At 47.6% G+C, this 15023-nt stretch overlaps 1 protein-coding gene and 1 pseudogene across 1 annotated transcript; both read left to right on the top strand.

The window, feature by feature from the left end:
* The first annotated feature begins 1432 nt into the window (after positions 1 to 1432).
* LOC136481526 (uncharacterized) lies at positions 1433 to 2217 on the top strand. Its single transcript, XM_066478857.1, has one exon. The coding sequence runs from the start codon at positions 1524 to 1526 to the stop codon at positions 2034 to 2036; it is 513 nt and encodes a 170-aa protein (XP_066334954.1). The 5' UTR covers positions 1433 to 1523; the 3' UTR covers positions 2037 to 2217.
* Positions 2218 to 7149: 4932 nt separating this feature from the next.
* LOC136481525 (probable LRR receptor-like serine/threonine-protein kinase At3g47570) lies at positions 7150 to 11277 on the top strand (annotated as a pseudogene).
* The last annotated feature ends 3746 nt before the right edge of the window (positions 11278 to 15023 follow it).

Raw genomic sequence — 15023 nt, 5'->3', positions numbered from 1 at the left:
CCCGGGTGGGGAACCGGGACTAGAGGGGGTTCCCCACCGGGAGTAAAGCTCGGTTCTCTACCAGTGATATATTCATTTTCAGTCGACTCTTTGAAGCATTGAAGACGCAAGCACACACGCATTATCCCTGCGTCCACCTCCGACAAGCTACAATGACGTGTCTTGCATAGTAAGGCCTGTTTGGCCGGGCTCCAGCGGGCTCTGGCTCCTGCACTATAGGCGGGTGTTGGCCGCCCAGGAGCCGACACGTGTCTACGGGAGCCGGAGCCGCGGAGCCAGAAAAACGAGCTTCTCCGGCTCCGGTGGTGTCAGTGAGAGAGGAAAAGAGGAGAGAGAAAAACGGCTCCGGTGAACAGTAATCGGGTGTCGGCCACCCAGCGGCCGACAGGCGGGAACCGGAGCCGCCGGAGCTCGGCCAAACGGGGCCTAAGTAGTAACTGTAGGCACATGTTGATAGCAAGTCAGCTGTTAGCTATTGCTAAAACAAACTATAATTAACCGAAAATACGCTAGACTCAACTAACTTGCATTGGTTCCGCCCAAAAAAAAACTAAACAATTCAGCTATAGTGATCAATAATGTTGATCTACTAGTATATATACGTCACAGAGAATTCTGTAGTGTAGGTAAATGTGTTAGGCCATTGTTATTTGTGATTGTACCGACTTAAATCTCCTTGTTGTGGGCTCCAAATTTTGGTTAAACCATACTAATCTCTCTTTATTTAAAAAAACGCACATCTATTATTTAGCTCATTCGGGCGCCGCGCTCTATCAGCTAAAGTTCTCGGGTTCCTTATCCTTAATGGTAGTGATGCTCCACATCATCGCGCCATTGGTATTTAGGCATTTAGCAGAAAATCCATTTTACACTCACCAAAGACAAGACACGATTGAAATCAAAAAGAAAAGAAGACGAGGGACCAAATCAACATTGAAACGAAGAGGATTTTTGGATTAATTAAGAGCTTGTTCGGTTAGGATGGATTGAGTCCAGAAATTATTCCCACCGATCAAAATTATACAAATTAGACTATCAATCTGGCTGCAAATTGTTCCATATGACCATTCCTGATCGGACAAACAGGCCCTAAGCTGAAAGCTCTGCAATCCGTAAACGAAACGAAACAGCTAAATCCACGGCCGAGACTGCGATGACGTGGACGGTGGACCCAACAATTATTGCGGGTCCCACCACCCAGCAGCGCCGCTCAGGCCGTCAGGCGCTCACGTCGAGCTCCCTTCCGTTTCAGTTTTTTTTTTTAATCCCTTTTCCCGTCACCCACCCCACTCCCGGGTTTCACTCTATTTCTTTTGCTCCAAAAACACACGCCTGCGGCGTGGGCCCGCCCAGCGAATATTTCGCATCTTTCAAACGGCACGTCTATATTCATTCATTAATAAGATCCTTCATTTGTGGATGGACTCTTTCTCCCTCTCCAATAACAAGTCTTCCCTTCTCCACCACGTCCCGCTCCTCCACGGCTCCACGCGCCTCCGGTCCGATCCCGGCCTGATCGCGCCATGGTGACGGCGGTGGTGGAGTCCTCGCTGCGGCAGCGGCAGCGGCAGAGGCAGAGGCTCCGGTCGCCGCTGGCCGGCGCCGGCAGCACCGGCGGCGCCGTGGACTTCGAAGTCCGGCACTTGCGCCCCGCGAAGCGCGCGTCTGGGTCCGGCGGCGGGATGCGGGGCCGGTGGGCGCCGCCGGAGATCGAGATCCCCACCAACGGCCTGGACGCCGGCGGCGGAGGCGGCGGGCGCGGGTACACCAGCCTGCGCGACATCATGTCGTCGCCCGCCGCCAAGGCGAACTCCCCAGACGAGGCACCCGCCGGCGCCGGCGCCGTGGTGGCCGGGGACGTGCACATGATCCGGCACCCGCTGGTGAAGCACGCGGCGTACGCGTACCTCCAGCTGACGCCGTCCGCGAGGGAGGAGGCTCGGAGGCGGATGCTGCAGCGTAGGCGCGGCGGCCCGCTCTGCCGCCTCTTCCTCGGCTGCCTCGGCTTCCTCGGCGCGCTCTTCGGGCGGCGGTGACCGCGCACGCACGGTCACAGTTTTGGGCTCGCATGCTTTTTTTTTTTTGCCTTGTTCCCTGATGTAACTTTGTTCATCATGATTTTTTTCGTGTACTTAGTAGTTATTAGAACACAATTGAAACTTTTTGTTCAAGTTTTTGGTTTAGGTTTGTAGGTTTTGTAAATATTTCAGTAGGGATTAATAGAAAGGATTTTTTTTCATACAAGTAGTGCATGTGATTCTTCTAGATTCCCATTAGCCATCATGGACTTAACTCGTGATTGATGCGATGCAACAGTGTCTAAGAAACGCTAGAACCAATCGACTATAGAGAAACAAGACGGAAAACTAGAAGCAAGGGAATGGCGGAGGCCAGGCCATCAAAGATGGACGGCACGGCACGGCCGCCGGCGTTTGGTGGCGCCGGGGCTCCACTCTCCCCGACCACCTGCTCCTCTGTCGCACATGTGGTCACCGCCGCGGTCACCGGAACGCCGGCCGGGCACAAGCTGTGGGACTGTGGGAGATGTTCGAGTTCCACGTAGGATCGTACATTAATTAGGAGCGAGGGTCCTTGTTTTTTTTTTCTTTTGGCTTGGGCAGATGTCACGGGAAGGAACACGGATGGTGGGTCTTCCTGAGTTCACACTGGTCACTGCGGGCAACCAGCAATGGCGTTGGCGATGAGGGGGACATTGAGCCCGTGACAGCGGTGGCCTTTTCGTGGAGACCTGTTGTCTCCTCAGACCGCACAACCGTCGTTCATGTCCACTTCGCGTCGGTCGCCGGAGGAATGAGAGGAACCCGGGACAAATCGTCTGGCTGGCTCAAGGCTTGGTGGTGGTGCTACATGCACCTGCAGTTGCGTGGGCCTAATTTGATTGAGATTTCGGAGATTGTAGCAAACAAAGAGACGAGATTTCCTTTGCAAGCCTTGTTTTGAAGCTTGGCAACGATGATATGGAAAGAAAGGAGAGATGCTGAATTGGAAGTAGTACCAGGATTTCAGAAACAGTCAGGTGACTGCTGCAGCATTGTCATTCTGTTTCTTCGGAGAAGTGGAGAGGTCCAGCGGGCCAGGTGGGGTGGTGGTGTCACCTGTAGCATGGGATGACTGGGCCTATGGGCTTACCTACACGCTCGCTCGCGGCCTTTGGTGCACACTACAGCTGTCTGGGCCATGCAGATCTTTCAGGGCTGAGCAGACTACTGGTGCGATGGGCCGAAAGCTTTCTCGGTTTCGGTCATCCCAGCCCGTTCTGTCTAGTCTATGGGCAAGGCACGTCACAAGATTACATTCCACTCAAAAAAAAAAATCACAAAGATTACATACAAGTGAACTCCAGCAAGGCAGTAACAGTTTGTTTAGCAGAGGAGTCACAAACAATCAAGTAGTCTTCAAGCAGGTGGTAAAAATCTCTCAGAAAAGTAGCCATGCATGAGTGCATGACTCCACGAATGAGCACCGCCAATAAAATTTCATTTCGTCCTCTATCAGGCAATGCAAGCTGTTCGCTTGAACTTATCAGCTAGAATCTACAGTATTTTTCTCTCACAATAAAACAGTTTCAGCCGGCTTTAATACCAGCCGAACAGGAGCTTCGTTCGCTCCTGAACCTACACAATCATATAGGGCGGATATAAGCTAACCAATGCTTTTATTACTACAAGGCCAGATGTGGAATTACAACCACATGTCAGGAGGTGAATTGGTAACTTATATTTTTGGGCAAAAACAAAACTCACAGAGATCATGAACTAAGTATAGCATAGCCCAGCCGGTTATATATATACCTTATGGTTAAACTTATCCATTCTAGTTTAAGTCCTCGACATGACGTAGGTACTCGTATTTTTCTATAATTATTCTATGATTCCACAACACTATTATTTACTCGTCTCAGTTTTTTAAAAGAGCTCACATAGGAGAGCTCACATAGGCAGTGTGTGTGCGTGGTTTCATATGGGTGAGCATGGAAACGTCTATGTTGTACTGTAATTCAAAAAAAAACCCGAGAAAGTCCTTATATTTGAGTGTGATGATAAAGAAGGACCAGACAAGGAGTAAATTCAAACCCTAAAATGCCAAAAGACCCTCTCATGCACGCGAGTAAATTCAAATCCAAAAATGCCAAAAGAACCTCTCATGCACGTCCCCCGCATGGAAGCCACTGCTCTCTTTAGCCCATGCATGCACTCCCCCCCCCCCCCCCCCCCCCCCCCCACCATTGCTGAGCTCAACTCTGCCTGTCAGCCAACGCCTCCCCCATCCACGCCGGCCAAAATCAGGTCCCCATCTCCTCTATTCTTCTTCCCCACACTTTGGGTGGGCACATGCCATAAAAATAAGGGTATGGCTATCGCCCGGACGTCCAGACGCCCGCACTTGCCTTGCGTCCACCTCGCATGTTGCTGAGGTTACCTGCATGCTGCGCCTGCCCCCATGCTGCTGAGCTTGCCCGCCACATGCTGTTGTGCATACGCATGCTGCGTGCCCATGCCTGCTGCTGCGCATGCAGGTAGAGACCACCCACGCCCGCTTCGCTTTCCGCGCACAGGCAGGGACCGCCTCCACATGCGCCTGCTAATGTTGCAACACGAAGCACTTCTGCAACATGTTAAACATTTGCAACATACGCTAGCAACATATGTATATAGCCGTTGTAACATATGCAACATCAAAATAAAACACTTGCAACATATGTGTATAGCAACTGAAACATATGCAACATCTAGATAAAACACTTGTAACATACATCTGAAACAGATAAAACATTTTGAATAGATGGTTGCCACATATCCCTAAAACATTTACAACTACCTCTGAAACACTTGCAACACGTGCAACATCCATATAAAATACTTGCAACATAGTTCTGAACACTTGAAACATGCATTTGCAACATACGGGTCCTCCTGTCATGGTGTCTTTGGCCAACTGCGGGTAACGATGTCCTAGCTGGCGAAGACCTCTCGGTGGCGCCGAAGTGGTGGTGGTGCGGTGCACGCCGTGGCCGTGACGGGCGAGCACGGAGTGGGGCGCGGCGGCGCCATGTTGCGCAGGATGGAGCATGGCCGCGGGGATGGCAGAGTGGGCGGCCGGGCGCAGGATGGGGGCATGCGCGGTGGCGGAGTTAGGCGACCAGGCGTATGATGAGGGCACTCGAGGGGGATGGCTGCGACGCCGAGGCGGAGGGGGACAAGCAGGAGATATTTTTTTGATGTAGAGAGCACGTCCAGCGTCCGAATGGGGTGGATGCTCGTGGCCAAGCATTATTGTATTTTTATAGTGGCTAGGTGGGTAATTTTTAAATTAAATTATGTGGTTTTTTAGATTATTTTTTTGAAACTTTTTTTAGATTATTTTTTAACGATGGAGGTAGGTAATTTAGATAACTTTTATGGTTATTCTAGGATATAGTTATAATACGAAAAAGTTGGGATAATTTAGATATAGGTTTCCTGTGTAGGTTACTTTAGGTTATTTTGATAACGACATAGATAGGTACTTTCTTAAAAAATAGAATAGATCAAATAACTATCATTATCAATGATGATTAGAGTCTAACAAAATTGATCATGTCATCTTATTATTTTTTGTAAGAACTTTAGGGTTTATCTTTTTTGTAGCGTGTCTGGTGAGAATTTACATGTAGTAAGACAAAAATTTCACTTGGGAGGCCCTTGGTAATAACTATAGGGTCTACTAACTTAAACAGGGAGACATTATTTTAGCAAGCGATATTTTGTCTTTCGGAGAAAAAAAGGAGACTCATTATCAGCCCTTTTTTTTTGATACGAAAGAAGAACTATATTAAATTATGGCTGAGTACATCATCATGTTACAAACACCTTGAAATACAAAAATGATAAGTGTACCCAGAAAATGTTCTTTATCAACATGGTACCCACGCCTCCTATAGCTCCAAATCTCAATCACAAACCTGTATGAAGATTCATAATGAATGACAGCATAGGCAAACACTCAGCAAAAAGGTTGACAACAGGTGCAAAGAATGACAACCAACATTCTTGTAGGCGGAATTGAGAATAATATTCTTCTTTCTTGTGTCTTCCTTCTTCTTCCTTCTTTCACCGAATAATAAGAAAAAACGATCTAAATCTTTCCAACTCAAAACCAAAAGTAATCAGCTTGATGCGCAGACTTATTCTCATTAGTCCTTTATCGTTGTCAGATCTAGCCACAACAAAACGAAGAAGAGATCAGAAAAAATTATTCCACGGTGGCAACATCATCCCCGCCTTGATATCGCCGTCCAAAAAACTAATTCTCCATGTCATGATGCCATGGAAGTTGCTGACGTCATAGTTGCCGCCCTCATGGAGAAACCAAATCCACCGCACCTCCTCGTCGTCGCCGGTATGGAAGAGGAGGAAACAAATCCCCAATGCCAAGAATTTTGCGTGGAGAAACCCTAACCTTAATAGGGCTCGATCTACTAGAAAACTATTAGAGAGATGGATCCCCACTCTCTCTAGCCTCTGGCGAGCTGCCAGGGGGTGAAGAGAGGGGGACCAGCGGTGGTGAAGGCGGGAGCCAGCGACTGCGGCATCAGCCTCACGGAAGGCTTCAGGAGAGTAGAAGAGAGAGGACCAAAAAATTATAACATTTTAGTCATCAATTTTAGGCAACTATTATCAACCATTTCTATTGCTAGGTACTCCCTCCATCCAAAAAAGAATGCAATTCTCGTTTTTTGAGAAGTCAACTTTGACTAAATTTATATAACAAATTACAAACATTCACAAAATAAGTACTATTAGATTAATTATAGAATATATTTTTGTAATAAATTTATTTGGATACATAAATGATAAAACAATTTAGTATAAATTTTGTCAAATTTAAGCTAGATTGACCGCCACAGATATCATACTTGCAATCTTTCGTGGACAGAGGGAGTAATAGCTGAAAAGCTTCCAAATGGACCAACCGGCAGCAAAGATCCTCCATCAAAGTCTTCTGGTCAAGTCTTCCTTGATTACAACATGCGCCGGTCTAGCGAGGTAATTGAAGATAATGTGGTTCAGAATCTTTTGGCTCGCTAGATAAGACCCCGTGCGTCAGGATATGATGCTGCTTCGCGGTGCATACTGCATGCACATTGGCACATCTCATGTGAGAGGTCATGGAACATCCATACAATCCAGAAATGATAAAAATGCTCACCAGCTGCTTGCTGCTGATCCTGGCCATGGCTGCTGCACCATCTGTCACCGCTCGAAGCAGCAACAGTACTGACCTCGCCGCGATGCTGGCCTTCAAATCCCAGCTCTCCGATCCTTTTCATCTCCTTGCCAACAACTGGACGAATCAGACGTCCTTCTGCCACTGGACCGGCGTGATTTGCAGCCGGCGACAACCGCAGCGGGTCACCATGCTCGAGCTGCCGGGTGTGCCTCTCCAAGGGGAACTCACGCCGCACCTCGGTAACCTTTCTTTCCCGCATGTGCTTAACCTGACGGGCACAGGCCTTGTGGGCCCAGTCCCGGATGATCTTGGAAGATTGCCTCGTCTTATAGCTCTTGATCTTAGGAATAATAGTTTGTCAGGTACAATCCCATCTGCTGTAGGTAATCTCACGAGGCTGCAAATTCTTAGTCTTGGTCTGAACCAACTCCAGGGATCAGTACCAAATGAGCTGCTAAGCCTTCACAATCTTAGAAACCTCTCTCTGGAAGCAAATTACCTCAGCGGCCAGCTACCGAATTTTTCATCCATAAGCACGCCATCATTGATTTTCTTATCGTTCAGTAACAATAGTCTCACTGGCTTCGTACCACATAGTATTGGTTCCTTGTCCATGCTTCGATATTTGTTCTTGAGCAATAATCAGCTCACTGGCTCACCGCCTCCTACCATCTTCAACATGTCTAGGCTTGAGATCATATGTATCTCCGAGAGAACAATCTATATGGACCTATACCTGGCAACGGTGTTGATAATCTACTGCTTCTTGTGTGAACACACAGCAAGGGAAGGCGGCGTCGAAAAGGCTCCCTGCTGTGGTACTGTAGCCGCTGCAGAGGCAGGCGTCGAACGGCTCACATGCCGTACTGTAGCCACAGCAAGGACAGGCGCAGAAGTCAGTCCTGCTGTGTTATCTAGTCACTGTAGTAGCATGGCAGCTGTACTAGAACTAGATGGATATGGTTGTATATATAGTTTGCCACTGCAACTCAGTAAAGAGAGTTCAGATTTGTCATCTCCTATACAGGGCTCTGGCCAACGCTGGTGTCTCTGTTATGTGTATGCTCTGTTCTCCCTCTCTTCTTCTACCTCTAGCCATAGTGTGTGGTCGGATAACGTGTGTCGTACTCGGCCGTGGTCGGCAAGACTGGTGAAGTGGTCGACTCACCTGAGCCGGTGATCTTGTGGGCTAACAAACGGAAGCTTCATGCTACCAATGTTGAAAAAATAAATTTATCTTTGAACACATTCATTGGTCAGATTCCACTAGGACTAGCAGCATGCAAGCACCTTCAGATACTTTCTCTACATTCAAATCTCTTCGTGGATGTTGTGCCGACATGGTTGGCTCAGCTATCAAAACTCACCATTAATTTAGGCAACAATAGCCTTGTCGGGCACATCCCTAGTGAGCTCGGCAACCTCACCATGCTACAATATCTTCATATCGGACGCTGCAACCTAAGTGGACAGATTCCGTTGGAACTGGAAAATTTGGGACAACTCACCTATCTAGCTCTAAGAAATAATCAGCTGACGGGTCCCTTTCCAGCCTTCGTTGGAAACCTATCTAACTTGACCATTCTGGATTTGGCAATAAACCAACTGACTGGACCAGTATCATCGACTGCTCTTGGAAACCTCAGGTCTCTTGAGCATCTTTCAATTGCATCCAGCAACCTCGAAGGTAACCTTGATTTCTTGGCCAGTCTTGGCAACTGTCGTCAACTCCAGGAACTTAGCATATCAAACAATACTTTCACTAGTGGGAGTCTTATACCCAACCATGTGAGAAATCTCTCCACTAACCTTGTAGAGTTTTATGCAGCCAAGATTCAGATTAACTGGTGACCTTCCAGCTACTCTATCGAACCTAAAGGGCTCTTTGTGTCATGGACTTTGCAAACAACCAACTAAGCAAAGCTATCCCAGAATCCCTTGCGATGTTGGAGAACCTCAGGGTACTCGATCTCTCTTTGAATAACATATCTGGGCCATTCCTAAAAAATATTGGTATGCTAAGAAGGCTTGATAGTTTATATCAACAACAATAAGATCTCCGGCTCCTTGCCAGATGGAATGACAAATCTTACGATGCTTCGGTTACTTGATTTATCTTATAACAAGCTTACTTCAAATTCTATGAGCCTATTTCATTTTGATAGCATCATCGAACTAGATGTGTCCCATAATTTCCTTGGTGATGCATTGCCTTCTGATCTCGCCTACATGCCAGCAATAAATACAATGGATCTTTCAAATAACCGATTGGTTGGTCATCTCCGAAATTCATTTGCCAACCTTCAGATGATAACCTACTTGGATTTTTCACACAACTCCTTGGAGGGTTCAATCCTAGATTCATTCCGCAGTTTGACCAACTTAGAAACATTGGACCTTTCTTCGAACAATCTTTCAGCTGCAATACCAAACTACCTCGCCAACTTCACCCACCTTTCTAATCTGAACCTCTCCTTTAATAACCTAGATGGTCAGGTACCAAATGGTGGTATTTTCTCAAACGTAACTGTGGAGTCCTTGATGGGGAATGTTTGGCTGTGTGGAGGCTCTCCGCAGCTAGGATTTTCACCATGTCCAAACAATTCTCACAAAATCTTTTCCCAACACTTCCTGAAGTTTGTATTTCCTGCTGCCACCATAGCTTTTGGTGTCATCATTATTTGCTTATATACCTATTGATAAGAAAGAGAACAAAGAAGCCAAATGTTACATCTTCTATCAATATGGCCGCTGCTATGGTTGGCCGTAGGCCAGTTTCCTACTATGAAATTGTCCGTGCCACGGATAATTTCAGCTAGAACAACTTACTTGGGGTTGGAAGCTTTGGCAAAGTTTTCAAGGGCCAACTGGATGATGGTACGGTTGTTGCGATAAAAGTGCTTAACATGCAAGTCAAGAAGGCCGAGCAAAGCTTCGATGCTGAATGTAAGGCATTGCGAATGGCCAGGCATCACAACCTCATAAGGATACTTAGCACTTGTTCCAACTTGGATTTCAGAGCACTGCTGCTGCAATACATGCCTAATGGTAGCCTGGAGGAAAACCTGCACACTGAAAGCCGGCCGTACATGGGATTCCTCACGAGGCTGCGCGGCATGCTAGATGTGTCGATGGCGATGGAGTATCTGCATCATGGCCACCACGAGGTTGTCCTGCACTGTGACTTGAAACCTAGCAATGTGCTATTTGATGAAGAGATGAATGCCCATGTGGCAGATTTCGGCATCGCCAAGTTATTGTTAGGAGACATCAACTCCATGATATCGGTAACCTTGGCAGGGACGATCGGATATATGGCGCCAGGTATTAGTTGCTCGCATAGTTTTGGATACATTATTTCTTTGGCATGATATATGTAGCCTTATACACAATATTCTTAAGTTGTTCAAAACTTTCTTTGACAGAATATGCATTCATGGGACAGGCGTCGCGGAAGAGTGATGTGTTCAGCTTTGGAATCATGCTGCTCGAGGTCTTTACAGGGAAGAGGTCTAAAGATCCCATGTTTGTCGAAGGATTGAGCTTGAGACAGTGGGTCTCTCAAGCATTTTCATCAAGGCTCCTAGACATTACAGACAACAAGCTATTGGAAGATGAAGAAATGCGCCACATTTGCTTTGATCACCAGACCAACACTGCTCTGGGATCTTGGTCGACTATGACTAACAGCATTCTTACATCAGTATTTGAGCTGGGCCTGATATGTTCGAGCGAGTTGGTTGAGCAGAGGATGGCGATGAATGATGTGGTCATGGAGCTACAGGACATCAAGAAGGATTACTCTGCATCAGTGCAGGCTATGCAGAGGCCTCAGCGTTACTAGATTAGATCATCTGTCAATTTTGTGTGAGACTCCGTATGGATCCTAGAAGTGTCAATAGTTTAGGTAATTGGGTATGTTGTGTCTTGCATGATATATTGAGAATAATTTAGCAGAGTCGTCTGGACATGATTATGCATGAGTGTTGTACCTTCAAATGAAATAATATAAGAGGAGGTGCAGTGGCAGGCCCAGCATTTATCCAAGACCAGGGCCTATGATGGCGAAAACTTTATCAGCGTTGGTGTGGGCAGCATAAATTGCATTGATTTATCATATATATAAGTTCACTACCTAATAATAGCTTAAAATGGCAAGAACTCGCGAAATTTGCAGTATATACTTGCATCTTGCATTGAACCCATAGCTGCAAGCTTGCTGCACCTGCGTAACTTCACCATGGCAATGGTGTAAAACTCTTGGTGGTGATGTTGTGCTGAACTCTTCTCAACTACTGAATGCTACTAATCATTGGATTCTTCACCGTTCAGTGTCACATCTCACATAAATTTACTGTATTATAAGGAGCTTTTAATTTGGTAAAGTAGTGACGAATTCTATGTACAAAAGAAAGCTCAGGAGTTTCTTGGTTTGCAAAAATGTGCCCAGTAAAAAATGTCAGTAGATCTGTCTCTGGTGGTCTCCCAAATTAACCCATACCGCATACCTATTAAGGTGACTACCGAGTACCGTCCAGCTACCAGTTCACAACTCGCTTAACCTTGAACTTGGCAAGACAATGTCGCAAGAGTTGAGGAGAAGAGAAGCAGAACAGTTTGGACTTGCCTGTTGTAGCTGTGTCGTGGACCTGTGGTGCCACCGGCCGCCGGCCAACGTACTGCAGCGCGCACAAATTGGCCCGCGGGGCGCCGTCGTGTGGAGCAGCAGGTGCACGCCCTGGCCATTGGGCGGCCGGTGGCGGCGCGGCGTGGCGGTGGCGGGTGGCAAGGGACGAGCACTTGAGCCGTCGAGGCGAGTGGATGTGGAGGCAGCAGACGAGGAGTGACAACGCGGTTGGCCGGGAGGCCGGTCGCTGGTGGGCGCTGCCGCGGTAGCGCTAGCGCAGACGCGCCGTGCCCAGAGCTCTGGCTGGCCCTGGCCATCCGGCACCCGGCGTGACGCGGTGGGCGGTGGCTTGGTGGGCCGTGAGCGCTTCTTGCAGGTTAGCAGAGTCTGCTTATGACGGTAATTGGAGGTCCATTAGCTGTGCATGTGACGCACGATTCCGGCTACTTATCTCCACCGCCGGTAACTTAAAAAAAAAAACTGAATTGCCATTTCCTCGCCCGACCATCGTGGCTGGATCCTCCGCCGCATCCTACGCGCATGACCGCTCCACCGCCGCATCCTGCCCGCACAGCCGCTCCACAGGTGCATCCTACCCACGCGACCAACTCCACCGGCATCCGGCCGCCGCAGCCGCTCCATCGCGCCGCCCTCCTACCCCACTCCGCCTCCACCGCGCGGCCCGCTTGCACCACAGCATCCGCCCACTGCGGTCGCTCCATCGTACCGCCTAGCCTACCCCAACCCTAGCGGCTAGTTGCCTGCCAGGTTTCGCCCGTTTCTGGTGGCAGCTCGCGCCACTAGCGGCTACCTTCGCCTCTCTCTCTCCACGGTTGTCGCACAACGTGCTCCCTCCACGACAGTTTCCACCAGAGCGGCGAGCTCCGCGCCACCGGCGAGCACTACAATGGTGAATGCCACGCGCCGATGAGCCTCAATTCCCAAGTAGCAAGGAGATATTGTGCTAAATACGCATGTTGCAAACTTATGTTTCACGTATTTCAGAGGTATGTTACAAGTGTTTTATATTGGTGTTGCAAAAGTAGATCGGGATATTGCACATGTTGCAACGGCTATACGCGTATGTTTTAAGTGTATGTTCCAACTGTTTCATCTGTTTCAGACGTAATGCTGCAAGTGTTTTATCTGGATGTTGCAAAAGTAGATCTGAATGATGCATATACATGTATATTGCAAGCGTATATTTTAAGTGTTTTCAGTTGCTTCAAACGTATGTTTCAAGTGTTTCATCTGGATGTTGCATATATATATTTTGCAATGACTACACACGTATTTTTCTTGTGTTTCAGACATATGTTGCAAGTGTTTCATCTGTTTTAGATAAATGTTGCAATTGTTTCATCTAAATGTTGCAAAGTAGATCGCGTGCTGCACATGTTGCAATGGGTCCCACCTACTTCTGCAGCTGCTGGGGCGCCGTGCATGCATGTGGAAAGCGGAGGGATGTAGCGCGGCACATCAGCAAAACCACCATCAAACATGGTGCCACATCAGCAAAACGTGGTGTCACATCAGCAAAACCACCATCAAAATTACCTAGTGTACAAAATCAAAATGGTTTTAGAAGGGAGGTTTAATAAATCAATTTTGTAGATAAGGGGTTAAATCGGACGACTTCAATAGTTAAGATGGGTGAAAGGACTTTTTCTAATTAGAACCATCGGTGTCGATTGGGCCATCGGCTCACCTCTCGCGATTGGGCCTTTGGGGCTGACTTCTGGTCTAGGACAATGGCATCTTGTCGACGAAATCTGGTCGCCAGTCTACCAAGGGGTATGCCCATGGTAGTAGATGAATTGGTGGAGGTGCAAGGTACGAACTAGATGGTAATACAAGCACCAAGACACAAGATTTAGGCAGGTTCGACCGTCAGTATGACGTAATACCTAGATCCTGTGTTCTGATGTATTGCATTGAGATATGTGGAGATGCCCACTAGGAGACCCCTGCCTCTCCTTATATACTCTGGAGGGGTAGGGTTACAAGAAAAATATCAAATTTGGTATTATATAATAAATCATATCTTCTTGTAGCCTTGCGGTGCACGTCTTTATCTTGTGGGCTGGGCCACCTTTGGGGCGTGCTCCATGTCTTGTCTTGTGGGTACCGGGGGTATATCCCCATAGCTAGTCCCCGAGTGCCTCGTATCCTTTGAGCAACGCCATCTTGAGCTTGTCTAAACTGTCCAACTTGCTGCTGATCACCAGAGACAGGCTTCCGACCAGTTTAACTGGGAGCCGAGCTATTAAAACAAGCATCCAAGCTGTTAACCAGGTGTCCGAGCAGTTGAAATGGCGTCCGAGCAGTTGAAGCAGATGTCCGAGTAGTTCAACTGGGAGCTAGGCTTAGACTTACTCGAGTAAAGTTTGCCAGAAGGATGTAAGAGGCTCAACATAAAAATTAAAAATTCTCCACCTTAGGCGTAGTGTAGCCACTTAGACTCCTTAGTCAATAAGGAGGGTGAATCAGAAAAAAGTACTACATTCACCGTCAGGTGAAGTGTAGCCACTTAGTCCCCGAGCCTACTGGAAGATGAAGAAATAAATCTTGTAGCAGGGTCAAAAAAATAAATCTAAAAACTCGCCAACGTCATCTGTCATGTACTTATCAAGACCCCAGAAGTGCTACCCAAGATCAGCACCCTGATATGAACAGCATGGAGCAACTTGAAAGCACAACGATGAGACGTAGCAAAATCCAAACACCAAGGGAGTCCCCAGCTTAGCTGGCGACTCTTGCATGAAGAATCCAAGGGCCGAGGAGTCCCCAACATAGCTGGCAAGTCCTCAGCGTAGCTATCGATGAAGCCAAAGAGATGAGCAATTTGATCAGCGGTGAATGCCTAAGCGGAAGTGAGCGTCGAACAGTCCGACAACTGGTCAACGATGAAATCCATGAGCCGAATGGTTCGACCAGTTGGTTGGTGGTGAAGTCCGAGTGCCAGGTGGTGCAACCACCCAGATGATGATCCTCTTGTCCCTCCTGACGGATCCAGTCCCTGAGCGTAAGTTCGTTAACTGAACCAGACCCCTGAAATAAAAATATGTAGAACAGGTAGTTCATGATGTAAAAATAAAATATATGAAACCCAGAAGAAAATCAACAGTGATGAAATAGCGTATGCAGCTCGATGATTAGTTATAGA

Source organism: Miscanthus floridulus, chromosome 9 (genome assembly GCF_019320115.1).
Source record: "Miscanthus floridulus cultivar M001 chromosome 9, ASM1932011v1, whole genome shotgun sequence".
NCBI lineage: Eukaryota > Viridiplantae > Streptophyta > Magnoliopsida > Poales > Poaceae > Miscanthus > Miscanthus floridulus.
Note: the sequence above shows the minus strand (reverse complement) of the source record. Positions and strands in the feature narration are given on the sequence as shown.